We start from the raw sequence: 26,554 nt of genomic DNA on the forward strand, positions 1-26,554 counted from the left end.
GACCGCGGTCCTTCATGCAGTGAGGCCGAAGTGCTAACCACTGTGCCACCGTCCCATCTCCCGGGAAACATTTTGTATCTAAAAACACAGATGAAACATGAAATGAACACTTAATTATATTCTGATATAAATCAATCAAATCTATGAAGTTCTTTTCCCCAAATTATGCCTCCTGTCACAAAACATCAGCTGTGGGAAACTCTTTTTTTGAATGCTTTTTAAAGCCGGGACTTTCAGTCGCTCCTGTGAAGCCATAGAAGACGTGAAATCTGTTTTTATTAATTTCAGTTTTGTGACTGAGAATGCAAACATCCCACGCACAAATATTTAATCACCAACATTTTTTTTTTAAATGTGGTTCCACCGACTTGAAAAGGTATAAGAAGTAATCTAGATGCTCAAAAAGCTGAAGAAAAGAAAAGTTATGACAGGAGGAAACGCATGAATGAAGAGCCACGAACATCATGCTGTGTGTGGGGAAAAGGAGCATCGTCGCAAGACATAAAGGGCACGCCATGTTTAACAAAAAAAGGGCAAACAGTAACATCTGCCTCTGCAGTGCAGCAAGCCTCCAAAAATTGATTTACCACCACTGCAATGTTAACATTACTATCTCATTTCCTTCCTTCCACTTCTGACTGAATGCCGTCCACTGGATGCCCGGGCCCTCCCTCGCTACACGTTGGATGGTATATAAGTGGCTCTTTTTTTTTGGTTTAGAGGGCAAGTATGGAATCTATACTGTGATATGGGATCGCCGGCTCTTGCGGTAACTTAACAGTGAAATTGAATAAATAGATATATAAATAAAATAAATATAGAACAGGTAATGTTTGAACAACAGACAGAAGCTCAAGAAAATTCTTATCAAACTCTCCACGTGTACTAAACTGAGAGTATGAAATGCTACAAATCAATCTGAAGATACAAGGCACCACTATGCAAATATAGATTAAAATAGAACTGTCCTATTATCAGGACATTTCAATTCACATCCCAGAAAGTGGACAGTGCCACAATTCACTTATAAATATTATAAATTAAAAAACAGTAGCATAAAAAGTATTGGAAAATGTAGGAAAAAAGTTTATATATATATATATATATATATATATACATATAAGTATATATATATATATATACTTATATATATATATACACACACACACATATATGTGTGGGTATATATATATATATATACACACACACACACATATATATATATACACACACACACATATATATATATGTATGTATGTATGTATGTATGTATGTATGTATTCTTGCACTTAAAAGTGAAAAAAGCAGCTGCTTAGCAGAAACACAAGTGAGTCTATCGATGAGTGAGTGAATGAAAGAGTGAATGAAATATCAATGATATATAAACTCATTCATTCCTTCCTCAGTCAATGAAGTCAATCAACATGAACAACCCACAGGATGGGATGTGGGTGACAAGGACGTCAAGATGTGTTGCAAAGTATAAAAAATAGAATAAAATTGTATATATGCGATTTTGATTGCTCCAATACAAATGTCTCCTTAGGGACAAATAATGAGAAACCTTGAACCTCAACCTTCATTTGTTCTTCATTACATAAACAAAAATAAATCGACTTTTCCCCTTTGTTTCCAACAAAAGGTCAGGTTAGTAAAAAGTTAGTAAAAAATGGGTGGCAACCAAAAGATAAAAATTGAAAAAAAAAAGTGACAAGATGGGTATTTTGAATCAGTTATTTAATTAAAAAAATATTGGTCACAAGCAAGCACGTACATGCCTCCGGATATCATACATAGTACTTTTGCGAGTACTTTACTATATTTTACTATACTTTAGCGAGTAAATCACACAATTCTATATAACAGAAACAGTTAATTCTATGTAACAGAAACAGTGTAAAGGATTGCAATGACATTAAATAGTGCAATAAGCTGTCGATGCAAACAACGACAGGAAGAATGTAACCTCAGTTCTTTAGAATAACGCCAATCGGAAGGGATGAAAATAAGAGAGCCTGTTTTTTTAAGTACTGCACGGCTCATTCACTCCATAACAGCCATGTACTTCAGAACAGTTGAAGCTCTTGACCGGCTGCAGCCTCAGGGTCTCATCTTCTCTCCACGAAAATCTCCTCATAATCTTTTTATGAAGTCCTTCACCTGCAAATAAATGAGAAAATGCAATGAGTCACTTGAAACAGAAAGATGAAGGAGGCGAGTTGAGCAGGTGTAACGTCAATCAGTACCCGTGTTATATAATCCTCCTGCACCTCGGGGTCACTCTGAAACTCTACGCCGGCGTCGAGCTGTAACACGGGCGCCTGTCGCAGCCTCTCGAAATGCACTCTGGATAGAAAAAGTGGAGCCGTGTGGATTAATAAATCGGTGCAAGTGGGCAAAGTGTGTTGAAGGTGTCGAGTCAGAGTCAAGAGACGCAGGTGCCGGTCGTAATCACGTCACTTTGTAGAGCTAAGGTAAGTTGTGTCTTCACTTGCATGCATCTGAAATATAAATGGTAAATGACAACAATAATAATAATCATAATAATAATAAATAACTAGTATAACTATTATGAATATTTGTGTCATTACAAAATAAATACAATTTATTAATAGAGATTCAAATGAAATAACATGAACATAATTGATAAATTACTTGTACAAATAAAAAAATAATAAAGATGCATAGGCCATAAGTAATACCAGCTTCTGTCACTCATACTCACTCAGTGCTCTTCTCAACAAGCCACCTTTCATGTTGGCGATGTAGCGTGTCTAAATAGTCCAGTTCTACACCCTTTTCTTCTTCCCTTCCCCGCAGCTGCAGCCGTTGCATGCACGTCTGCGAAAAACACGCAGTCCTCATATCATCACGGAAAGAATTTCAAAGGTTAATCCAAGTGTTTCTTTAGATTTACGTTAACGAAAAGGCGCAGGAGAATCCGACCTCCGGAGCAGCTCGAAGGTAGATAATGCCCTCCAATTCGACCCGGTGCCCGAACTGTTCAACCAGGAGAGAGTGCCAGTCCTGGTAGACGGTCCACTCGGTGCGGTTGATGCAGCCCAGTTCAAACATGTTCAGGGCAAAGATGTATCTGAGGGGGAGGGGGGGAGTCAATAAGCAAGATGGGTTTCATCCGATGCTTTGTCCATCAGTCTGTCAGGAATCTTACTCGCTGTCTGCAGCTCACCATCTGGTGACCGACTTACCTGTCGCTGTATATGGAGCGCTCATAGATCTGGACGGGCGTGCCGGCCGATCCGATCAGGCCTTTTGCAGGGGGCTGCAGCTGCGTCCGCAGCCTGCTCATACAGGAGTGAGTCTGAAATGTGTAGGACCAACGCTGGGGGTCCTGGTACATCATCTGAAGCAGGTTGCTGACGGTGGTCTGGGGGGATGCGTCCTGTGAGAGAAAAAACGGCCTCGTTCACGCTCCGAACCTTTGACTCATGCTGTGGACGGGGAGACAACGTGCCAAACCTCCGGGCTGTCGCTTTTTATGTTCTGCCACTTGCTGACAGGCTCTGCCACCACCTCCCATTCTGGACAGGCCGCTTTCAGGAGCCTCACAAAAGTGGACTTGCCTACAGCTGACATTTAGGGAGAAACACGAAGAGATAAATGTGACAAAGGGGACTTTTCGGGGGAGGAATGTGACTGAAACACGCTGATCTCACCGATGTTGCCCTCGATAGAAACTCTCCTCACTGGAGGTCTTCCATCTTCAGGTGCCCCTGATAGATCAGGGCTGGAGGAGGGGCGCTGCCCGCCCGAAGCCCGAGCCATGGCGATGTGTCCCTGTTTGGCTTTTAATCTGGCTCTCAGGATGTTGCCCAACGTATTATAGTGCGAAGGAGGTGAAATGAATCCTGATGTCAAACCCTGCAGTGAACCCGTCTGACCTTTAAACTTGAGTATCGCGTTTAACATGACTGACATTTTCACGGACGTAAACACAACTTGACAAGCAACACACGGCTAACTACATTAGCTCTCCCCGTCCGCTATGTCATCCTATTATCCAATTCGCTTGAAATTATTCATATCCACAGCTATGAAATCGTTATTATCACTGTTATTACCCGTAGTTGTTGAGTCGTTACACAAAATGTAACTTTTCTGGAAATACGCAACTTCTGTGTAGCGTCAAGACGGTCAAACACTCGATGCTAGGCTACCGACAGCACAGACATGAAGTACTTCCGGTTTACACATATTGGCGCACCACAATAAAAGCTTTTCAAGAGCATATATTCAGAGGTGATGTATGGCTGAAAATGGGAAACAATTAAAAATAAAAATGAAAATGATAATTTAAAGAAATTAAAAGGGAATTTTAATTTCACTCCCCTAAATTCAATTTTCAAAATTTAAAAAATTTAATTTGTCCAAATTTAAAATGAAAGACCAATCCATGTCTCCATCTTCAGATACTGCTTATTTTCAACTGAAATAAGATCATGCAAAAAAAATAGTAAAACACAATTTCTTTGGAAAGTTTTCCAGATAAGTAACTTGTGTAACTTTTCTTTTTTTAAACAATAATGTATCACACACACTTAAAAACAAAGTATTTACTGAAGCATCACATTTTCCTTTATTCCTTTGAAAAGTACAATCATAATGTGTAAAAAAAAGATACCCCAAAAATCAAACAATTGAGTAAGGATTTAGGTTTTGCTTTAAGTATATAAAAAGGTATTTTCCATTTCCAGCATCATAATGCTGTTCTCATAAGCCTGCCTTAAAGGCAAACAATTTGTAGAAGCATTACGATCATTTGTTCATCAATAGAAAAGTACAACAAACAATGATTTGCAGAAATAATGAAAAAGAGGTAAATAAAAAAATAAAAGAACTTGATTAATTTTGATTAATTCCTTTCATCTGGAGGGCATGATGCTAATTTTCAGTAGCTTGTGTTTTTGATGGTGATCTTCTGAGGCCCCGCAATTTTGAAATCTTTGATACCTAAAGGAGCAGTGGAGCAAAAAAAAGTCAATTGAGACATAGCCATCTAGCATCTATTGAATAAAAATCTCAACATACAACACTACTGTATGATACATTTTCTGTCTGTGTTTGTGTGTGTGTATGTGTGTGTGTGTTCTAACCCTCAGTGAGACTTGTGCCATCGGAGGAGAGATGCCAGTATCGGCGGTCACTTTGCCTTGCCTGCTCTCCATTCACCATGCTCAAGAAAGGTCCCCATAGGCTTGGCTCCACATCAAACCTGCCTCATAATATAATAATGATGTACTTTATTGGTGCAGGCAAAAAAAATAAAAATCCAATGCAAATATATATAATGTCACTCACGTAAAGTTGGTGTTTTGGCCCCGAAGGATTTCAAGGGCCTCCAAGAGAGAACTGTCCAGCGGCACACTGAGTTCATAAACAGTGGAAGTCCCGCTGAAAGTCACCACTTCAAGACTGATATAAACTTCAATTTGGCTAGGCAATACCACCGTAGGCTCAGTGGGCTCCAGGACCAGACTGTCTGCGCCAAGAACCCCCACACATGGCAAAAATGGTGAGAAAATTGATTTAAAAAAAAAAAAAAGACAATCAACAGCGGCACGATCCCCTCTCTTACTCACCATCTTCAACCAGGCACACAATTTTCTTGACCGCCAGATAAGATTTATGCTGGAGAGCCGGTAAGACCTGAGACAAGGCCATGGGATTGTGGTATTTGTTGTTTCTAGCATCTGTCCTCATGGCTTCCAGTGAAGTGGCACAATCTGTAGCTCTAGTGCCCATTGCAAATAAGGCCTTTGAAAAGCAAAATAACGTTAATGGTATAATCCGTGTTTCTCGTCTCTAAAAATTATCATTTAAAAGGGAAATTGAAAGAAAAAAAAAAAAACAACCGAAAAAGAAGCCAAACAATTCTGACCTGCACCGCCAGGCCGGTGCTGTACTCGTTGCCGATGTGGCCATCGGGCCTTTTCGCTGCCAGAAGTTTTTGCTTTATGGTGTTCAAGGATGCGTGCAGCTCAGTCTCTCTCAGTGCATGAGAACCAGAGTCCTTCAAACACTGAAGGGCCATCGCGGCCATCGCAAGGGTGTCTATAGAACGTAAACATTTAAAAAATGTGACATCTTAAATGACCAAAACGTGATATGAAAAGAACTTTGCATGTATATTAGCCTGTCAAGTGGGATTACCTCTGGCCTACAAAACATGCTAATAAACTACAAATTAATTGAATCTTCCTCACTGCAAATGAGGAGATACTGTAGTAACATGTCTAAAACATAGTATAAGTATAGAAATGCAGGTCAACCACAAGGGATGAGTCTATTTTACACTTTGGCCAAAACTGGTTTATAAATCTACACCCTTGTAAACCACTGTGTAACTTATGTGTGTTCGTATGTGTGTGTGTTTGTATGTGTGTGTGTGTCAGCTGCGTATAACCACAAACAATCGAACCAGATAATTTTTCCTTCTTAATCCAATAGATCAGGAATAGAAGGCTCACCGACTTCCCCATGTGTAATGTGCTGATGTTCAACTGCGCCGATGAGCTTGTGGCTGACATGGTGGTCGACCCGGATACCAGTCACACACAGGGCCAGCAAACCCAGGGCGTACTGGTAATAGTTGGTGGAGGGGCGGTTTGCGGCTGCACAGAAAAGAAACAAGAAATCAAATATGGCAGAAGGTGCAAGACAAGCTGCACCTCTGAAACAGAGTGTTTAACACGGTTAAGTTAATAGAAAGAAAAATCTATGGAGAGATGATGCTAACGACCACGTCTGCCGGCATTGTTTTGTGTCACAGAGTCAAAAGGATATGGAGCGTTAGCACTTTATGGCACGTCATCGTTCAAAAGGTCAGAGGAAAACTCACAGGCGATATGTTCTTTTTCTTGTATCATCTGCTTCTTCAGGCGAGTCAGCAATCTTTCAGTGGTGTCACCCACACTAAATGTGACCGTGTTGAGGTCATGGCACGATGACTTCAAGGCCAGCGTGTATAACGCCAGGTAACCAACCTCAGATTGGCTGTCAGCCAGGGATGCAAGACGTGGAGGTTCATGCAAGAAGAGAAAAAAATACAAATTGGATGACTTATAATCTCACCACGTGTCTGCAAACAAGAAAAACTGAACAAAGGACTTTACCTCTGACTGTCGGTGGTTAAATGATTTATCAGAAATGTCAGATATTCCTTCTCCTTAGCCAGGTTGTGGTGGTTGGAGAGTCGTAACGCCAGGTGGATGCTGGGGTTGGGCAGCTGGGCGTCCAGAGACCGGAGGAGATTTTTATTGAGTGACAGGAGCAGCTCATGGTTGGAGCACTCCGTATCTGGTTTTAAAACGAAATCAGTGATGTAAAGGCATATCTTGGAAGGTATAAGGTCAGAGAAATATTATAACATACATATTAAACCATTCTCCAGTACATTTTATTTATTATCATTTCATTTTTACAGCACAACTGTTAACTCTATAACCATCCCCTGCACAAGCCATGTCTTTTAATGCATATTTTGTTTTCTATTGTATATATTCCACAAAGTATTTTTATTCATATCTATCCATTGTTTGCATACTTTTTCAATTATTGCTATTTGCACACTTTTTCTACTCTTAAAAGCTGCTGTGACAATTGGAATATATATTTAAATTTATACAAAAATGGTTGAAATAACAAAATTGCAGCGCCCACTGTCAACATTGGAACTTCAAGACCTAATAAATGTCCTGGCAACAGAACCTGAGACGCACAAATCACAATAAACTCAGGACGCGGTCACATTGGGGGAAAAAAGTCACTCAACAGGTTCTTGTGAAATCTTTGAAAGCCCTGCGGAGTTACTCTGATTATTTGTCGATTCGATACGTCCTGGATTTCGCAATGGATGATTTTGAAACTGGAGTCACGGCTTTGTACACTTAAAAAATATGAATAATAAATAAAGATAAAAAATCTCTTGCTAAATGACGAATATAAAGGAGTGGACTTACAAGGTGGTAAATTTAGGGTCACCGCTAACAGCCCGATGAAAAAGACCAAACAATACATTCTGCTTCACTAGAGAAAAAAAAGACAAAACGAAATAAACAAGCATATTAACAGTGAAGGTAAATGTAAAACAAAAAATGCATGGTAATTTCGACAAATACAACAAAAGTTGACGCAGATGGCTGACAGCCAGAAATTGCTAGCGGGTCTCATCACTGTCTATTCGGTGCTGCAATAGGAAAAGTGAGGGAATTATCTTACGATCGTTGCTCTTCTGTTGAAAAGGGCTTGGGAGTGTGTCACCTCGTGTGGGTTTGAGGCAGTGTGTGTCCTCCGCCGGTGAAGTTGCGGTCTGGACTGCGGGGTGAAGCAGTCTCCCGACATCCACGGTTTCACGGTCATGTGACTCGTCCCGGGGGCGTCGAAACAGCTGATCTCAAAACAAACATGGCGACGGGGGGGGAACTATCTTGATACGCACGTACTCTTCGGTAATACAAACCGAAGGGGGCAGAATTCGACTTGGTTCATTTGATTTCCCATTTTGTTTGCCGTATTCATCAGACTGTCGTTTAAAAGAAGTCGACACAATTCTTCTTAAAATCAATGCGGTTTTTTTTCCGTAATTATAGCGATGCAAGACCACTACTACAATTCCCATAATTCACACAACGCAACGGACGCCTTTTCCAGAAGTGTGGCGACTCTCCTGACTCGACAGGCAGCTAGCTAACGGCTAACGTCACTCCGACCCTCCTTATATATATTTAGCACTTTATATCACCGGGCCCTCAACGTCTGTCCTTTCTCGCAGCTAGCATTTTTAAGTTAGCTTATTAGAGAAGATGGATATTGTGACGTAACGTAGGTGTGCATCGAAGATAAAGCGAACCAAATCCTGCACTCGCTAGCAAAACAACCCAAGAAATCAAGGGGGCAGATCCGCCTGCTCAGGTTGGGTCTATCAAATCCTTCAACTTCGTAGAGTTGCTGCAAAGCTCGGCGTTAGAGCAGATGTTGTGTCTTGTTCATGTCAGGCTTTCATAGCATTAGCTAAAATGGCGAGTTAAGACATGCAACGATACAACCAAGGAATTAGCTAGATATTCAGTCAGCTGGCACAGTCTTAAGTTTTGTTGTTTTTTGATACAGTTGCTAACAATTGCTCTGAACGCAGCAGAAAATGCCTGTCAGTTCAAGTCATTAGAGTACCATCTTCCCGAGGAGGTGTGTTTGTAGCTGTCGACCCGACTGGACCACCATGCACCATCCGGCTCCCCCCAGCAGTGAAGTGGGCTTTCTGCCAGCCATGTACGCGTTTTCGGGGCCCACAAGCCTCCCCGAGTTCGATCTTGGACCTTCAATCACATCTGATCACACACAGAGAGCAGGGCTCTCGAACAAGTGAGCAGCCACTTTGTTCTGCATGCAGGTCTGAGCCTGATCTGACTGATGTTGTGTTTTGAACCTTCTTCTTTCCTGACTTGCAGTAGCTGGGAGACACGCTGCCTCAGAAAGCACAGGAGGAGAGTAGATGATGAGTATGTTACCGAAATGAACTTCTGAAGTCACTTATGTGACATGTTTAGAGTTTAAAACAACACACATGTTTGCCGTTTCAGAGGATGTCTTGCCAAAAGGAGGAAGTTGATGGTGGATGCTGAGGTGGAAGCACCGCAACATTCAAACATGTGTTCCGACTGGTCTGCTAGAAACCACTGTCCTGCTTTGCCTGCACAGCAAGCCAGGCCTGCACTTCCACCAGTTAGTCCCGCGCCTCCGACTGTAACACTGCTTCAGGCCTCCAGCCGGCCCCAGCCTGCAGCAGAGAGCTCCTGCATGGAGATCGAGGCCGCTCAGAGGAAACTTCAGGAGATTGAAAACAGGTGTGCATTATTATTATTATGTCCTTGTAATAAAACTACTCAACACGGTTTAATGTGTCATGGACTACATGCCACATGCTCATGCTTTGAGATGAGGAAACATTTTGAAAAGGCTGCTTCCCTGGAAAAGTGGTTCTTCACATTTGAATACTTTTATCTACCTTCCCTTTTTTTCCAGCCTCCCTTTTGTCCTCCTCAGGCTATTAGGTTAATTTTCTCTATCACTTTTCTGTAGTCCTGTGTTTGCATGTAGACTAATAAAATCTGATTCATTGTTTTACCACATGATTCAAGGAGTCATAAACAGTTTATCCTTTACCGATGAAAGCCAGTGTCAGATTTGGAAAAATCCCAGAAGCAGCCCCAGCTTTTTCTTGACCAATATTCCAATTATTCCACGCACGGATCATGCACAGCTTCCGTTGACTTTATCTTGGGGGTCGGTTTGTGTCTGCAGTTAATTTGTGTGGGATCCAACTAAGGTAAATGAATGATGCGAAATGTGTGTTTTGTCAAGTCATCAAACGACTCCTACCTGATGGGTTTATTTCCACTAATCATTACTGTGCACATGTAAACAAACTTTTACATAAACAATGTTCACCCAGTTTTCGATGGAAATAAGGTAATTTGATTGAGGAAAAAAAAAGTTACTTTAAAGATTTTAAGGATTGAAAAAAAAGTGGGGGGGGGGGAGGTTTAAGAATTAAATCGCTTGTCCCAGCAGTTGTTTCGGCTGTTCAGACATGCTCTACTATTTCTGCATGTTAATGAAACTGAACGTGCAGGGCATCCAAACTACCTCTCCTTTCACAGTCCAAGCAGAAATGGCATATTCACATGGATATAAACACAAACAGAGATGTTAAAGCGCAGCTGCTCTTTGCACTGACAGCATGAACACAGTGAAATGTTTCCAATCTATTTGGCTCCTTTGACCTTCAACATTGGACTTGGTTATAAATGACAGCAGACAGAGGGGAATCTTCATACCCCCCGGTCTGAAATCAGGAAATTGAATCCGGAAATTGAATTCAACTGTTAGCAGATATTTTTGAAGTAAAGCTGCCATGTTTGACTTCACAGAATAACCCTGGAGGACGATGATGAGGATGAAGACCTCGATGTAGAGCCATCCCCAAGGCGGCCAGTGCTTGTGCTCTCAGACAGCCTGAAGGAGGGTCTGCAGCGAGACATCAATGACATCCTCCCGCACACAGTAGCCCAATCTATGTACGTGCGCTTTCTTTTGTTGTGAAAAATGCTGAAAGGACCTTACCAGATTTCAGACTAATTGGTGAAGATCCACATTTGGGGGAGCAGAAGCTCAACAAGTTTCAATGTGTAACATGAGTCATTTTCCACCAAAGACTTGTGCTGATAAAAAGTTAATCTTTGTCTCCTACTCTTGCCCTTCCCATCTGTAGGAGCCATTCCTGCATGGAGCTGGTGTTGTGGCGGCCGCCTGAAGATCCATTCTGTCGGAAATTAAAGGGTTCATTACAAAGACAACGTAAACAGGCAGAATCTAGGCAGCCCCCAACTCCCTGTCCATCTCCCACCCCTCACAGTCCCTCCAGCCAGCCCGCAGACACTCACTCCCCTCTGTACAGCTTTCTTGTGACTCAGAGCCCCGGAGAGGAGGACATGGAGATGTAATGCAAGGGCTGAAGAGTCATGCCAAAGCAAAGGACAGGTGATTTCACACAGAAGGAACCGGCAGTGTTTGGAGTGTGTCTATCTGACGGGGCATGCCAGCTATATTGAGAGTATTCTGCTTTTTTCCGGAAAGTTTGTGCAACGCAACACGTTGTCGATTACACACTCACTTGCTTTCAGTTTCGCGACAGTAATCCCAGCCCATTCAACAGGATATAACAATCCATTAAACTTAAAAAAGCTATGAGGGAATCATTATTATCTCTCAAGACTTGGAATGAACTTTTATAGATCTGTATCAGTCTGTTTCAGTTAGCTGCCCTCAGAAATGTTATTTCTACGTAATATTGCCAAAGTCTGGTGAGCAGCACACTGATGTACTGTAAATATAAAATGTTGTGGTCACATGTTCAGCTCCAATTCCAGGTTAAACCTAGGAACAGTTCTTTGGTCTTCACATTTTCTCACACCTCAACTTTGTACTTGCAGTTTTATTTGTTTTGTTGAAAGGTAATCTTTCTATATTGCTATAGGTAGGCGTGCTATCTGTGAGCTTTGGTTTTATGAAGAAATGTGCTTTTTTATGATTTGATGCTATTTTCATAAATAAATCACCTAAAATCTCTACCTTTGTTTGCTTAAACTTTAATTTGTACACTCTGGATCTCTGTTCTGTTATATAATGCTAAATTATATAATGAAAGAAATACCCAAGATGATCCTTTGAACTGAGATATATAGAATGCTTCTTGGAAGAAGTTTCTTCTAAAACCAGTGCTTTCCCAGATTATCATAGCAGGAGAAAAGGAGATGCGACAAAGGCAACAAATGTATAAAATTTCAAGAAAATGAAGCTGCAAAATTCGAACCATTTTGTGCCAGAATACAAAATTTGCATCAGTCACTTACGATAGGCTGGATTAGCATGGCTGTTCAGGGTAGTTCAAAATGAAAAAAAAAGGAGCAATGTTGTTGGTTTCTTAAAAAAAGGTACTGGTAAAACATCTTTACACTTAGGTGAGTTCTATGAAGGATGGCATTTCTACCAGTCACTTGTTTTTAATCTAGTCTGAGAACAGCTGTGTGATAAGATTTTCAAATGAAAAACATTCTTAGTATGAGACTGAAAACAAGATCTCTTCATGACCCTGTTTTATCGCACCAAAATTTTGCACCCTTAAGTTTAACTACAGTGATGTAAGACGTGACACTGTAACACATACAATGTGGCATATACTGTAACAAGAATACGAGGGACTTCTACGAAGGGCAGTCAAGCTTTATGAGGTCAAAAAACTTGCATAATCTTGAGTTGCCAGTGACATGAAAACGCATCAGATACAATTGACTGTAACTGAGCAATAAAATGACATTCCTAACAAGGAATGTAAATTTAATGACCAAATTCCAGCTTGTGTCACTTGTCACCATGACCTTCCTGTTAAATCTATCTGAAGTACAGGGAGCAGTAAATGATTCATCTCATTGCTGAAGCAGAATTGCTTGAAATGCTCGGGGCTAAGAATTTAGCACTGCATATTTGGTGTGTGTGTGTGTGTGTAAATGAACATACCCACATTCAAATTAGCTCGGGACTGTTGTTATGACTGAGTGCTTGGATCTAAGCCATCATGTTTGATCTGCAAGGGAAACGCTTTGTTAATTGACATTAAAACAAGACAATATAAATTAAATATATTTTTTATATTTGACATTTGTCAAATTTACCAAGATATTGATAAAAATTGAAAAGTGCTCGCAAACAAACTCATTGTCAAAACAAGATCTTAGTAGTTCTTAGAAACAGACGACTAAACTTTCAAAAGGATCCCGCAAAAAAAAAAACAGAAAAAAAACACTCACTGTGAGAAGACAGGGCGACAAATCCAAAGGAAATGTCTTTATGGCCGACGGACTCCAGCTCTCGTTTTCGACACGCAGTTGCTTGACTCTTCTCTGAAGGTAACGCAGAAGTTTCAGTGAAGCTATATCGGAGGAATGCCCGGAGGCAGCAGCAGAAACAAACGCAGAGCACCCACATTTAGGAGCATCCTGATGGGAGCAAAGCAATAGCATTAATTTTTTTCCAAGAGGTAATTAGCATCTTCAGTTTAAAGTAAATATTTGGTTTTCATGCTCATTGACCTGGTGAAGATGCTCTTTCCTCTCTGGCATCTCCTCCTGTGACTTTGATATCTTTCTGATAAAAAAAAAACATAACGTTATTGTCATTCATCGACTAACAAAAGTTTGGATTGATGTGTAAGGCTAAATGCTACATATTTAGGCTACAGAGCGTTGCACAGTGAAGAGCAAAGAGAAGATCATGCTTGTTAGGTCAGACAGCTGGTTAGTAGATCATCTACATCTCAAGAGGCACAGAAACCAGTTACCTTCCCCTTAATAACAATGTCTTGCACCTGTGGAACGGCAAGAATTCTTAATCCATCAGTTTTATAAACACATTCTATTAATTCGTGAGTCTGTGTCTTCAGCAAGGAAGAGCAAGCCGGATTTGTCGTGAGTGAGCATAAACATCTCTGAATGCTTAGTTTCAGAGATGCTGTCTTTATGTGGAGTATTTTACCTCTCCAGCTCAGCGGTCAGCCCTTCTTCGAACCTCCATGCCAGATGAGCTGCAGTCTGCTCCTTCCACTGAGCCATGTTCTTCTCAAGCCGCCTGAGCTCCGTGTCTTTGGATTTCAGCTGCTTGCGAAGTAGCTCCTCCACTTGCCTCCACTCACCATCTCTGTCAGACACGTGTGCCCATTTTGGACTGCAGAGCTCCTCTATGTGCTCCTGGATAGAAATGACGGGATATCCTCTTCCTGTTGTGTAGTAATGAGTGTGGTTTCATCATTACTTTTTTTTTTTGCACAGCCTTGAGTTCAAACCTGAATGAGACGTGCCTTCAGAGATTCCAGTTCTTTGTCTCGCTGCATCATCAACTGCTGCCTCTGAAGGTTTAATTCTTGTTCCTGTTAATGAACAGAAAAGCGGCACATATGAACCTGCAGGTATTGAAGATCTAATGATGACTGGCTCAGTATTTGCACACAGCAAGCACCCTCTTTTGACATTCAATCTAAGACCCCGTACTTTGTCTTTGCTCAGCTGCTCAGTTTTATGTTTCTGGGAATCAAGTTCATGGTGCAGATGGTTTATCAGTTCCTTCAACTGGTCTCTCAGAGTTCCCAGGTTTGTGAGTGCATCATCTATGGTGGGACTGTGGAATTAAGATGCATTAGTAAGACAGAGACAAAACAAAATGGATAAGTAAAACTCTCAATGGTGGCAATTCACTTCCCTCTGAACCAGAGGGAAGGCACACCTGGGAGGGAGTTGGACGGTACTGTGTACGGTTGGGTTTTGCTCCAGTAAGAGGTGTAGATGTTGACACTCCTCCTGTAGTTCCTGACTCCAGCGCCTGAGGTGCTGTTCCTGCTCCAGTCTGGCCTCCATATGGATGATCTCCCTCTTTTCTAGGATTGCCCGGAGCCTGCTTGCCTCTTTCTTTTCCTGCTCAAGCTGCAGCATAGTCTTCTGATTCTCCTATCACCACAAACCAGCCAGTGTTAGCTTTCTTCCGTTCCACATCCCTTGATGCACATTGTGAATGTATGCTCACACCTGAGACATGTGTTTCTGGAGTTGCTCCAGCTCAGCCTGGTGCTCCTCCTTCACGGACTCGTGAATCACGGAGACCAACGATTCCTGCTCTCTCTGTTTTGCACAGCCTTCCTTTTCTAACACCTGCACTCTCTAGTATAAAAAAAAAGTTGCACAGGAATGGACATGTTTGTTTTTTGTTTTTTTTTTTATTCTAGGCGGTTTCAATTATTATGGCTTGACTTACTGTTTGTAGTTCCGCCACTTTTAGTTGAAGAGCCAGTGCTTTACTCTTCTCTTGCTGCATCTCACTCTTTGTGCTTTCAAGGCTTCTTCTGTTGTCCTCCTCCAGTAACACCTGGTGGAGTCGCATGGCTTCCACCTTCTCAGCCTCCCACAACCTCCTTTCCTCCACCACGGATCTCTGAACCTGAGTGAGAACATGGCGGTCATGTGAAGTCACAGATGTGTTTATAGCGCTGTGGCAGATAAGTCAACATTAGGGATCTTATTTTGTTACATTAAAAGGGACAGAGGAGCTATGGAGACCCCTAAAATTTGTGGGTCCATAGAAGGAAACAGCAACCATATTGAGTGCTATGTCATTGAAACCACAATTATGCCCCTTAAAATGTCACTCTCATTTTTTATATATATATATATATATATATATATATATATGACAGCATTTGTAACCTCTTGGATTTGCTGCTCTTGGGCCAAAAGCAATTTCTTCTTCTGTTTTTGAAGTGCATCCTCCTGAAGCACATACAAACAAATAAAATTACAAAAAACTTTTCTTAAACAACAAGAAAAAAAACCCACAGTATTCTTTTATATTGCAGAATGTGCGTCACCATCATTGCGTGTGCCTGTGCTCTGGCTTCGCTCAGAGCCTTGTGGTGATTTGTTTTCAAGAGATCTAGCTCCCTCTTCAGTTTTTCTCCCTCTGCTTGAAAAGCCCCATGCAGTCCCTGTAAATCCAGCAGCCTGCGCTCCCTCTGAACCAACACTTTCTCCAGCGAACCCACTCTGACTTTGCTTTCCCCAAGTTCATCCAGCAGCTCACGTGCGCGACACTCCAGAGCCTGAAAGAAAACAAAGCAAGCGGTATGGATGACGGTGAAGATATTGAATAAGGCCCAATAGTCTTTTCTCAAATCAGAAAACTGTATGATGGCAGATGGTTCAACCTTGGTCTGCTCATTTTTCTGCTTCTGTTTCTCCTCCAGACAAGAATTTCTGCTCTTCAGAGTACTCTCTGACTCTGTGACCCTCTGAAGCTCCTCAAGGGTCTCATCCAATTTCTGTTCCATAAAATACATTCAAAAATGATCAAAATGCACTATTTGCTTTTGCGTAATGCAGCTTTGCGATTTACTCTTGTGAAATAGTGTGATGGAAGTCAAAATGAAAGTCGCTGATACTGTACTTCTTGCATCGATTCTACTTTTTCTCTTGTACGTCGCTTTTCAGTGAAGAGTTGTGTTTTAGCAACGTCCAGCTGTCTTTCCAGCTCCTGCCTCTCCAGCACTGACACGACAATGTTCGTCTGTTCACAACAACAGAAACAGATGAAGTGGATCACAAACACAGACGAGCAGCCCGGTGTTACGTACCTCTACGGAGGATTCATCCTTTAGAGCCTTTCTTTGTTGATTGAGAGTTACGATTTCTTCCTCGATGCCTCTAACCTCATGGATATAGCACTCCCTTTGCCTCTGCAGCTGCCGTAGCTGGCATCTAACACATTATGTAATGACAGTGTTAACAACAGGTGAATGAAAATCTTTTTACACTGTAATCACTCAGAGTTTGCTTCTACACCTCGTCGAGTCTCTCTCTGCCTTGCTGTCTTTCAGAGAAGACTCCAGGTGGCGCTTCTCCTGCTCCATTTCTGCAGTCTCTGCAGTCAGCCGCTCCAGATCCTGCAACGCGTGCTGGAACATAAACGATGGGTGTTAGCAAGGTGTATTTACATTTTTCTGAGCAAGAGCTTAGTATGCAACACTTTACCTTCCTTCTCAGCTGAAGTTCAGAGAGAATGAGTTCAACCTCTGTTAAATGAGTCTTTCTTAAGCGCAGCGCTTCCTCCTCTTTCTCGCACTTCTACAGAACAACAAACAAAGACACAATATGTCGGGGATATAAAAGCCCTGCCAGATTGTACTGAAATACACCAGGTGCCTTGATCTCACTTGTTTGAGAAAAAAGAGATGGTCTTTTATTGTCAACCACTCAGACTGTACACTCTCTGGCCTTCTCCTTCTGCCTCTGGGATTTAATTCCCCATCTCTATCTTTGTCATCACTGCACATAGAGTGCACAGCTCTGGAATATGAAAAATAGGGAATAGAATATAAATAAATTAATAAAAATGAATAGCAAATGAAAGATATTTTATAAATGTTCAGAACATCCTTTTGTTTTACCTGCATGTTTCTGCACGGAGGGGAGAACTGCATCTGGCATTTTCACAAGCAGATGTCTGAACTTTGTGAACAAAAAAAATCTGTTGAAAATGAATCAGTTTTACATTTCTGTGCTAAAATACATTTGAATACGGCTTCCTGTGTGGGTCTGAAGGTAATTGTAGTTAATGCAGAGAATGTTATTGACTGGTTCAAAAAGACAGAGCCATTATAGGGCTGTATTTTACTATTGATGTTGGCAATAAAACAAATATTTAACCATCTTGCATGTATTTTTCACACTGAAGACCTGTTTAAAAAACCTTAAAGTAACACCAATACTGTGGATCTATATGTAGTAATATCAAATAAGGATGTCATATGGGTCAAATGAATGTAATATCACAATGATTTCTTCTTCTTTTTTTTTTTTTTTTGAAATTTAACAAACTCCAAACTTTACCTGGCCTCCTGCAGAGGCGCTGCCTTATTTGTTGTGTGCAAACTGACTCAAAGTCACTGTCGCAGGAAAAGGTGTCAAAATTCCACAAAGGAACTCCTGTAAAAATAAAAATCTCTTTCACCGAATAGTTTCCATTACACTTCATTGAGATTGCTGATCTGTATTTGGTACCTGCCAGACACTCGGCTACAAGATGATTACTGTTGTTACGCCTCGTCTGTTCACGTTCTGTGGCTACATCTGTACAGTCAACAGCTGAAAGAGAGAAAACCAAAGGTTTATCAGAGCTTTAAAGAACAATAAAGAGGAAGAATAAAGAACAGTCAAAGGCGAGAGACAAAGCATTAAGGCTCGTTGTTTACAAATCACCAAAGGAATGGGTTGAAAAACAGCGATATATTGACAACTGTACAGTTCATAATTGCTCCATCAGAGTAGCATTGAAAGAAATGTCAAAGGGGGGCAGAAGCTTAGCAATAGCAAATTGTAAAGGCCTGGACCAGAAAAGAGAAGATGCATCAGGCGTATTCATTTTTTTGCAATTCAGTGTTTCCATGTCCCTGATGAATCCTTTATTTTTGGATTTAGAAAGCTTAACATTCTGGATATTGGATTTGGTGAAAGAATGAATTAAGACACGCTATTTGTCTGGGCAGAAGTGTTCAAAGCAAAATTCTGAGTTAGAATAACTTACAAGTCATTCTGAACTGGACACGGATTTCAATAAATAAGAACATTGTCTCGTGATCTTTTCACACAAAAACTTTCATGAATAATAAGACAATATTACACGACCACATCCTCTCTGTTTATAGAATGAACTAGACTTTTACTCACTGCAGCGCTCGTCACTGAGACCCAGTGATGCTGTGTATCTCTGTCCAGCAGCTTCTTCCCCGCACCTATTCGACCTCTTTGCTTCAGAGCTGCTGAAAAGGCATCTTACCACCTTCTTTCTTTGACCTGACTTGTGAAGTGAGTTCTCTTTGTTGTCACTGACTCCCCCATTTGTCACTGGTGAGATACTGAGAACACTAAGTCTGTTTTGCTCATCCTGGCGAGTGCCACTGTCAAACATCATTTTTCTCGCAGGTCCAGCCTCTTCGTCAAGCTCAACCATGCTCTCTTCTGACAATTCTACCATTGCCTCTCTGAAACAACTGGCGAAGTCTTCAGTGCAGATACTCTCAGAAGGAGGGTGGGCTTCTCCTGCTATTTTTGTTTCCTTACAGGAGACTCCAAGAAGCCTCTCTAGCCTCCAGCAAACCTGTTCCTTCTGTGACTCTCTTTCCTCTTTGTTACTTGTTCTTGAATCAGATCTCTGTTTTATTTCTCTGTTTGAGACAAATCCCTCCGGGGAGAGAGTGCAGATTCCTGGACAGCACAGAAGAGACATGAAGCGATGCCCATAGAATATCCTCAGTCAGAGAGGAGTAAGAAGAGAATGACAAGTGCTTTCATGGTTATTTCAAGTTATTTAATGCAATCAAAACACTCAAGGGAAAAGAATTAAGACTGCTGAAAAGTTTATTTATCTTTGAATCAAATTGATAGGTGACCTTTTTTTACCATGAAGGTCAATCAAGGGTCAGTGCTTTATTATTACCTGACATTCGGCTCATTGTCGTAATGTGTGTAAAATTATCACAAAACGTGGGAGAGTCAGTGGTCTGGGAGGTGCTGTTCAGGCCTGTGTCTTTACTCCAAATTGGACTCCAACTGGAAGGTGCTGGGCAGATCACAGAATCGGATAGTCACATGAAAACTGCACTGTACATTTTTGAAACCTTCATCACTAATATCTAGAAATTCCCTAGCCTGTGTGTTGCACATGTCTATTGTTTGACTTTGCATCCTCTCTCTGCAGGTTAGGCTGAGATCATGAGAATAGCCACACACTTTCAGCTGCCCGAGCTTAGCAGAGTGGCCCAGGTTGCCGGGTCCAAATATATCACTGGTCAAGTCCAAATATATCACTGGTGTATTAGGTGTGAAAAAAGCGAAGATGAGATTCAGGCTTTTGGGAAAGCGTGGGTTATTTTTATCAAAAATCCATGGGTGTCAATCCCACATCCCGTGTATCTACTCTGTCAAACAGCCAGAGCTACAGATATTCAACTGCCTGGGAGCTGACTAGGAACCATTGGAGGATGGGGGGTTTATGTTGCCCTGTCGTCCTGGTAACAAAGACAAATTTGGTTGTGATTCTTATCCTTTTTTAAACTCCCTGTGGTTTTCTGATCTCTCCTATCTGAAATATGAAAACCAACTGCAAAAGGTAGAAAACCTTTAGAGTCCCATCTGACAGAGATTCTCCTTTCAATTTTTAGCATGTTAGCTAAGCATCTTGGAAATCACGAGAGCTCTCAAGTGACCGAATACGATAATTGTGAATGGTTTTACAAATTGTATGTATACACAGAAAGAGAGCAATTAATCAGAACTCACCAGGAGTGAAGTTGTGTCTTTTTTCCTCATTAGAACTTTCAGAAGCGGAATTTTGACAATCTGAGGACGTTGACACGGCGCCGGAGTTAACGGCGGCTTTTCTGTTGCCACGGAAACTATCGATTAGGGCCAAAAACCGCCACAGGTACTCTGAGAGCGCGCGCACGCCGGAAATGCCAGTGATTGTTTGTTTTGTACATCCGGTGGTCACGTGACACAAAGTTGAGGATCTAGTCAACAAGGTTTGACTATTTAATAGATTATTGTAAGGCATTTCATCATACTTTTGCAAGTATACTCATTCATTTCGAATGCAAGTACTTTTTAATGTTATTAAGCAAAGAGTTGTCAAATAAGCACAATAAATAAATACATCGGACAGATATCCAGTGTCAACAATATCTTTATTATCTTGTTTTCCCATTGCTGTGTCTTGGTTGTTTCAACAATGTTATGAGTATAAATTAAAGGGGAGAGAAAAAAAAATCCATAGGTAAAGCAAAATTTCCATTAACTCTGTTGCACGTGAACATTTTCACCAGCGTTTGGAGAGAAAGAGTAGTCAAGAGAGGTCATCTACCTTTGAACTCTTGTACCAGGCTGCTGTTGTGTCTCATGACTTCCATGGTTTCGCTTGTGGTTTCACAAAACCACAAGTCACAGTCCGCAAAAAAAAGCAGAGCTAAATTTAGACAAGGCAAGAAAAATAATAATTTGTAACTCCAAAATCTCTCAGAACTCGAGCAGAAGCTACTGAGAAGGAATGTGAGCCACACGCGCACAAATGCACACACCCTTCAGAGAATGCACGCAAGCAGTATGGATACATGAAAGTTATGGCACCCATGAGAAAATTGTATATTAGAAAAGAAAACAAGCATAAAAATTAAAGCTAGATAAAATATCAAACCAAAGTGAGTTGATGATCGGGTTAAACGTGAGAGAAACACTGCAAGGGTTAACTAACAGTGAATGCCTTCGAAAAGGTGAAGGCAGATGAAGAGGCGATTTAATCTACAGTACACTCTCCACATACCCTTTGGTTGTTTTCTTTTTTATTTCCCTTTCTGCATGAGGCAGACAATTGTTTTGTTTAAAGCAAAAACAGCCACAGATGAACAAACCCACCCCTCACTGTGTTATTGCTACAGACTGATACTGTACAGGTTCTCACCGTCAAGAACTGAGGTCACATTATTTGGAAATATATCGACTAAATATAGGACGTGCTTTCCGTTTTCATCTAAAATATAACATTTTTTTAATATAAAATAATCTCAAACAAATGTAAATCTCTCGGAAACTTCAATTTCAGTGAGGAATTGGGTTTTCGTTTGTACAATCTGAGTTCCATCAAATATGACTGTACATAATGATTGAAAAAAATAAAATAAAAATAACTTTACAGTGATGATCTTTGATACAGCAAAAATCGTAAATCTCGTATGAGACTGACACGATTTAAAGTGTACAAATACACCATTCTGTAGCTGACATTTATACTCCCAGAAGTGTGTGTTTCATGTGATGGGAAGCGACAAGAAGAAAATAAAAGCAGCACAAGAAAAGTGAAGAAGTGCACCTTCCCGCCAAATGTTTGGGGCAAATTTTGTGTTGCATTTAAAGCTTCGGTCAGGAGAAGAAACAGCAAGCCTGACACTGTCCAGATCTGCGTACAGAAATTCTAAATATCACACTTTTTAATCCACACAATTACCAAATAATCAAAATGCCGAGTTGCGGTTTTAAGGCTTGTAATGCGAGAGACTATTTATTGGCAGATGTGATAATCAGTGTGTGCGAGTAATAAGATTCTTCTTTTTTTAAAACCAAAAGACAGAGCCAGGATAACTGTGAAAACACTGTTACTGCAGCTCCGACCGTCTATCAGTTAAATGTTTCCCACTGTGTGTGTGTGTCTGTGTGTGTGTGTGTGTGTGTGTGTGTGTGAATTTTTTCCCATCCTTAGGCGCTGCTTATGGAAGGAGCCACATGTACTGACATATGTTGTTTACTGAGGTGCCATCAGTTACTCTGTTAATAAAAAAAACTATTTTCAGATTTTCTGAAAATACTAAACATGTAATGAGCAGCCAAATTAAGAGTTCCTCAGTGTTAATATCCATCTTTACAGTATCAATCTCAAGAAAAGTTACAGCAACTCATTAATACCATTCAACTGATTTTTCAGATTAGAACTACATTGTACAGATAAATTATCTCTCAGATTAGTGTAATTATTCTTAATTTTACAATATCATTCTCTTATCACAAAATATTCACACAAATAGACTAGACAGAAGATACATTACTCCAGCCTTGAATTCTACATTCCTAACAATAATTACAAAAAAATATCGACTAGTTTTCAAAACATGTCACTGTAGATGTGTAGTGCAGGGGACTGTTTCCCTTGTTCAGTCGATTCAAGGCAAAAAGACTGAGTGTACCTTCAGGAGCTGATTCCAGATCAGCGTACAAACACGTGTGAGCTGGGGTGGTGACTAAGAAAGGCCTCTGTGGCTAAAGCTGACTGCCCAGTGGTTCGCGACAGGAACCAGCCCTGTGTGTGTTTCGACGACCTCTGACCTTCTGTCAGACGAAGCCACTCTGGACTCGAGAGACACCGCCCCAGTCTCACATTGTCCCACTGGAAACACCTGAACTATAAACTAGAGACAGATGGAGGTGCTGGAGCTAGTGCACTACAGGAGTCTCCCTGCATCTACTGGGTGGGTTTCACGAAATGACAAGTGATCGGATGGAGAGATCCTATAGTGTAAGATCAGTCATAATCGACATATGGATATGGAGAAGGATATGGTATGCCATAGAATATGGGTTGCTTTGGCAGAGCACCAAAGGACGAATAAAGTACAAGTACAGAGTACAGTTTCTCAACATCAACACAAAGATATGTACTAACCTATGGTCAACCACAGTGAAAAAGTGCTATCCCAGGTGTATGATGGGGATTCCTTTCAGAGTGATAGGGATGTCTGAAATGTTAACGTTGCACTTCGCATCGAATGGGAGTTGAAATTATTGTTGTTCTGTGTTTGAAAATTCACCAATATAGAATGTCTGAAGCAGGTGTCTGAGATGAATTGGAGCACAGGAGCAGAGGCCATTCATAATTTGGATATGAAAATGAGCCACGTTTATCTCAGATATAAGTTCAGCTGACTAACTTGACGGACTGATTGCATATATGCTAACGTTCACATATGATAAAGGATATTTCTTTGTTGCAGCATAATTTACTAATACAGATAAAGCGACCTCCGCTGTTGAAGAGCATCATTTGCCCAAATGAATTCTAAAGATCATTATGCAAGAAGTGGTTTCAAAAAAACAAATGTTTAGCACATCTCAAAATGAAGTGCAAGAACATATAAAATAAAAATATAGGCATGAAATTAGCTGTAAAACCTGGTCTCATTAGCATGAAATGTAAATTTATCCCTTTAATTTGACAGTGACAGGATCTGTTGCAAGCGAGGTTTTATTTCTTACTTGCAGACATGAAATGAAAACAGATTTTGCACCGGGGTAATTTCAATAATGATATTTTTGACATATTAATTGTTATGTTATAATTTTCCCCCATAACTGTTTCAAATGTATGCTTTATTTGAGTTTGAATAGTGTAAAGCTCCTCCACTGACGACAAATGAGACGATATATTTAGCTTCTAAAATATGAATGTTGTAGATCAACTAAAAGTGTCAATAATGAACACTCGAAGCCGTTCCCGTAAAAACGAGAAGAAAAAATTTAAGGTTTATAAAGTAGGGCCTGCCATAATCCCAGTCCTGAGGACTCAATGGAGTACTGAGAATTATACTCAACACTGTTTTATTAGTACATGTGGCTGTGTTTATTTGTCCCTGTGAGCTGCTTAGATAAGGATTTCTGTCCAGTCAATAATGGGCTTAAGACAGGAAAGTGCATTGGAGGTAGCATTCATGGAGCACCTGATCTCAGGCTGGTCTTACAACCTCCAACACACTCCTCATATGATGTCATCGCTGTCTGAGTCGAAACAACTACCGAGGGGATGCTCCTTTGTATTCCCAATTGTAAAACCAAGTGAGAGTGTACATTTGGAGGTACAATGTATTATGAGAGTGTGTGACATCGACCACATTCTCATGTGCACGCGGAGCCCCATGTGGTGCCGTTTTGGCTCGCTACGCCTCAGTATTTAAGGAACCGAGGCAGTGCTGATTCTCCGAATGATGAAGTCGGGAGTGGTCCGAGGGTCAGTTCCTGGGTTAGAATATATCGGGACACATGCTCCAGTCTTGTTTCTCCTTGGCCTCCCAGTAACCCCCTTTGTAAACGAAGCTCGTCTCCCCGGTCACCGAGTCCCTCCTTTGGTGGAACCACAATGGCTGGTAGCCTTCGTATTCTCTACCTGTGGGAAGAAGCACAGATGTTACCCAATCGCTGTTGTGTGATTACGGGCCGGGTGGAGAAGCCAGACTTGCAGATGATTCACCAAGCGATTGAACCCCTCCACCGATACGTATGCATGTATGAGGAGGAGTCAATCGCGGTGCACTGTGTTCAGAGACAAGTTCACATTGCAGTGAAAAAAGAAAATTCAAACTAATGCAAATGAGTATGAAAGGGGCAGTACAACAACTTAGAGCACTTGTTTGTGAGGAATGCTTTACTTGGGAATAAAAAACTGTGCAAATGTTCCATAAAGTTAATGAAAGCGCAAAGTCTCTTGTACTGCTGTTCTGCACCCACGGGCAGCTGGATAAGACGCGATGCTGTGCAAGTTTCATCACCTGCTACTGCAGCTTTACTGAGCCACAATTGTAGGTTTCAAAAACGTATTTTGAAAAATAAAACTTAACAAACTACTGGCATCTCTTCATGAAAATGTATGCTGGAAAAATATACGCATATATTTTTCCTGAGCGGAGGCGTTTACATGAGAAGGGGTGTCATGCAGTTCCCACACAAAGGTAGAACACAGAGAGGACACAGATGATGAGGTGTGCGCGCGCGCATGTGTGTGTGTTTGTGTGGGAGTGATGCACAACAGAAGGGTGCAGAGCAACCCCCACTCACCAGAGTCATAATCACACTCTGACGACCAATAGAGGGAGGGGAAAAAAAAGACAAGTCATGGGTACATCAAATACAATCTAGCGCTCACACACACACACGCACAAGCAAAAACATACACACACACCACTGAGATGACTATAGCTGAGGCTTTACAAATTATACGGTCGTGTGGCTTCTTTCTGACCTCACACTTGCTGAGGTTCTCCTTCCCGCCTTCTGAGCCACATTTACACCTAGAAGCTAATATAATATCATTAGACCGTGAGATAGCGATCATCTTAATCGATGGAGACTTTTAATGAAAACCCGAAATAGCCTGACCCATGACCCCGGCCTTCTCTGGTTTGCTCAGCGCTCGCCATCAGTTCAAAAATAGTTCTGCTGATGAAATAGTGCAATGGAAAAGGTGGAGGCCAGATTTGTGGAACATCCGAAACAGTGTTTTACAAGGTGGACTGTAGTTGACCTCACATGATTTGATGGTGAAACGGAGTGTCGGATTCTCATTAAACATATCTGAAATTATAACCAAATCTTAAAAAAAAAAAAAGGGGGGGGGGTGAGCACGTGAATTGGTGAATTGAAGCTCCATTTACTGAAGCAGACAGAATGTTTACTGTATTTTCCAGACTATTGAGGCACTGGCTAAAACAATAAGCAAACATAGGTGTACATATTTAGGCCGCACTTGTTAATAAATTGCAGGTGTCCATGTTGTAACATGAGATATTCACATAGATTTTTTTTTTTTTTTTTTACTTTTAATTAAATACATACCGGTAACATCCACAAATACGTACTGGTAATGCTTTTTTCCCCCTGATTTATGCCTGTAACACGACTGATGAAAAAGATGAACAGTAAGTAACACAAGGAAAAGTCCATCCATCAATCCATTTTCCATCCCCACTTTGTCCTACTCCAGCTGATCGCTATTTTCATCTTCTTCCTGTGCACCAAAACCATTATAATCGTCTTCTTCAGTGTTGGAATAGAACGGCCTCGAAATATCA

The 26,554-nt window shown here is 41.0% G+C and overlaps 5 protein-coding genes across 11 annotated transcripts in view; 1 reads left to right on the forward strand and 4 right to left on the reverse strand.

The window, feature by feature from the left end:
- Positions 1–1,727: 1,727 nt before the first annotated feature.
- dguok (deoxyguanosine kinase) lies at positions 1,728–4,185 on the reverse strand. 2 transcript variants are annotated; one of them, XR_015108794.1, is made up of 7 exons: positions 3,678–4,185; positions 3,481–3,590; positions 3,210–3,403; positions 2,947–3,094; positions 2,726–2,841; positions 2,247–2,501; positions 1,728–2,160 (listed from the first exon to the last, which is right to left on the reverse strand). XR_015108794.1 is itself a non-coding variant. In XM_086173791.1 (7 exons), the coding sequence occupies exons 1-7, from the start codon at positions 3,937–3,939 to the stop codon at positions 2,134–2,136; spliced, it is 957 nt and encodes a 318-aa protein (XP_086029917.1). In that variant the 5' UTR covers positions 3,940–4,185; the 3' UTR covers positions 1,728–2,133. The 2 variants fall into 2 exon arrangements, 1 of the variants encoding a protein (XP_086029917.1); XM_086173791.1 differs by having other exon boundaries at positions 2,247–2,346.
- Positions 4,186–4,573: 388 nt separating this feature from the next.
- Positions 4,574–8,373, reverse strand: tcn2 (transcobalamin II). The gene is made up of 10 exons (XM_086173790.1): positions 8,239–8,373; positions 7,980–8,046; positions 7,134–7,317; positions 6,860–7,014; positions 6,489–6,632; positions 5,900–6,072; positions 5,601–5,775; positions 5,320–5,500; positions 5,115–5,233; positions 4,574–4,971 (listed from the first exon to the last, which is right to left on the reverse strand). The coding sequence occupies exons 2-10, from the start codon at positions 8,035–8,037 to the stop codon at positions 4,910–4,912; spliced, it is 1,251 nt and encodes a 416-aa protein (XP_086029916.1). The 5' UTR covers positions 8,038–8,046; positions 8,239–8,373; the 3' UTR covers positions 4,574–4,909.
- Positions 8,374–8,511: 138 nt separating this feature from the next.
- Positions 8,512–12,147, forward strand: ccdc117 (coiled-coil domain containing 117). Its single transcript, XM_086173794.1, has 6 exons — positions 8,512–8,931; positions 9,155–9,381; positions 9,468–9,518; positions 9,600–9,863; positions 10,950–11,096; positions 11,291–12,147. The coding sequence occupies exons 2-6, from the start codon at positions 9,239–9,241 to the stop codon at positions 11,520–11,522; spliced, it is 837 nt and encodes a 278-aa protein (XP_086029920.1). The 5' UTR covers positions 8,512–8,931; positions 9,155–9,238; the 3' UTR covers positions 11,523–12,147.
- A 947-nt stretch (positions 12,148–13,094) lies between these two features.
- LOC147218371 (uncharacterized) lies at positions 13,095–19,125 on the reverse strand. The gene is made up of 21 exons (XM_086174383.1): positions 18,843–19,125; positions 18,177–18,260; positions 18,006–18,101; positions 17,564–17,624; positions 17,330–17,441; positions 17,148–17,240; positions 16,959–17,071; positions 16,751–16,874; positions 16,564–16,683; positions 16,325–16,438; positions 15,989–16,219; positions 15,828–15,890; positions 15,379–15,561; positions 15,153–15,284; positions 14,854–15,074; positions 14,622–14,748; positions 14,417–14,500; positions 14,110–14,321; positions 13,668–13,722; positions 13,386–13,574; positions 13,095–13,162 (listed from the first exon to the last, which is right to left on the reverse strand). The coding sequence occupies exons 1-21, from the start codon at positions 19,123–19,125 to the stop codon at positions 13,124–13,126; spliced, it is 2,736 nt and encodes a 911-aa protein (XP_086030509.1). The 3' UTR covers positions 13,095–13,123.
- A 1,713-nt stretch (positions 19,126–20,838) lies between these two features.
- Positions 20,839–26,554, reverse strand: part of osbp2b (oxysterol binding protein 2b) — a 43,007-nt gene continuing 37,291 nt past the window's right edge. For 4 of the 6 annotated variants that reach the window (XM_086174419.1, XM_086174415.1, XM_086174414.1 and 1 more), the window contains 2 exons: positions 25,542–25,559; positions 20,839–24,873 (listed from right to left, as the gene is read on the reverse strand). In XM_086174419.1, the coding sequence (XP_086030545.1) occupies positions 24,731–24,873; positions 25,542–25,559 (161 nt within the window). In that variant the 3' untranslated portion in view covers positions 20,839–24,730. The remainder of the gene's footprint in view (positions 24,874–25,541; positions 25,560–26,554) is intronic. The other 2 variants (XM_086174417.1, XM_086174416.1) reach the window with 1 other exon arrangement.

Source organism: Fistularia commersonii, chromosome 26 (assembly GCF_037954325.1).
Source record: "Fistularia commersonii isolate RoL2024-O1a breed Wild chromosome 26, RoL_Fcom_v1.0, whole genome shotgun sequence".
In the NCBI taxonomy this organism is placed as follows: domain Eukaryota; kingdom Metazoa; phylum Chordata; class Actinopteri; order Syngnathiformes; family Fistulariidae; genus Fistularia; species Fistularia commersonii.

Excerpts from the sequence above, each read along its gene's own strand:
- dguok (XM_086173791.1), bottom strand. The coding sequence starts at position 3,939 with ATGTCAGTCATGTTAAACGCGATACTCAAGTTTAAAGGTCAGACGGGT. Across the intron at positions 3,095-3,209 it reads CGCTCCATATACAGCGACAG|ATACATCTTTGCCCTGAACA; the intron begins GTAAGTCGGTCA and ends CCTCCCCCTCAG. Across the intron at positions 2,347-2,725 it reads CTTGTTGAGAAGAGCACTGA|AGTGCATTTCGAGAGGCTGC; the intron begins GTGAGTATGAGT and ends TTTTCTATCCAG.
- tcn2 (XM_086173790.1), bottom strand. The coding sequence starts at position 8,037 with ATGTATTGTTTGGTCTTTTTCATCGGGCTGTTAGCGGTGACCCTAAAT. Across the intron at positions 7,015-7,133 it reads TTAACCACCGACAGTCAGAG|CCAATCTGAGGTTGGTTACC; the intron begins GTAAAGTCCTTT and ends CCTGGCTGACAG. Across the intron at positions 6,073-6,488 it reads CATTACACATGGGGAAGTCG|ACACCCTTGCGATGGCCGCG; the intron begins GTGAGCCTTCTA and ends TACGTTCTATAG.
- ccdc117 (XM_086173794.1), top strand. The coding sequence starts at position 9,239 with ATGCACCATCCGGCTCCCCCCAGCAGTGAAGTGGGCTTTCTGCCAGCC. Across the intron at positions 9,519-9,599 it reads AGGAGGAGAGTAGATGATGA|AGGATGTCTTGCCAAAAGGA; the intron begins GTATGTTACCGA and ends TTGCCGTTTCAG. Across the intron at positions 11,097-11,290 it reads CACACAGTAGCCCAATCTAT|GAGCCATTCCTGCATGGAGC; the intron begins GTACGTGCGCTT and ends TCCCATCTGTAG.
- LOC147218371 (XM_086174383.1), bottom strand. The coding sequence starts at position 19,125 with ATGGTTGAGCTTGACGAAGAGGCTGGACCTGCGAGAAAAATGATGTTT. Across the intron at positions 18,102-18,176 it reads TGTAGCCGAGTGTCTGGCAG|GAGTTCCTTTGTGGAATTTT; the intron begins GTACCAAATACA and ends TTATTTTTACAG. Across the intron at positions 16,439-16,563 it reads AAGTAGAATCGATGCAAGAA|AAATTGGATGAGACCCTTGA; the intron begins GTACAGTATCAG and ends TTTATGGAACAG.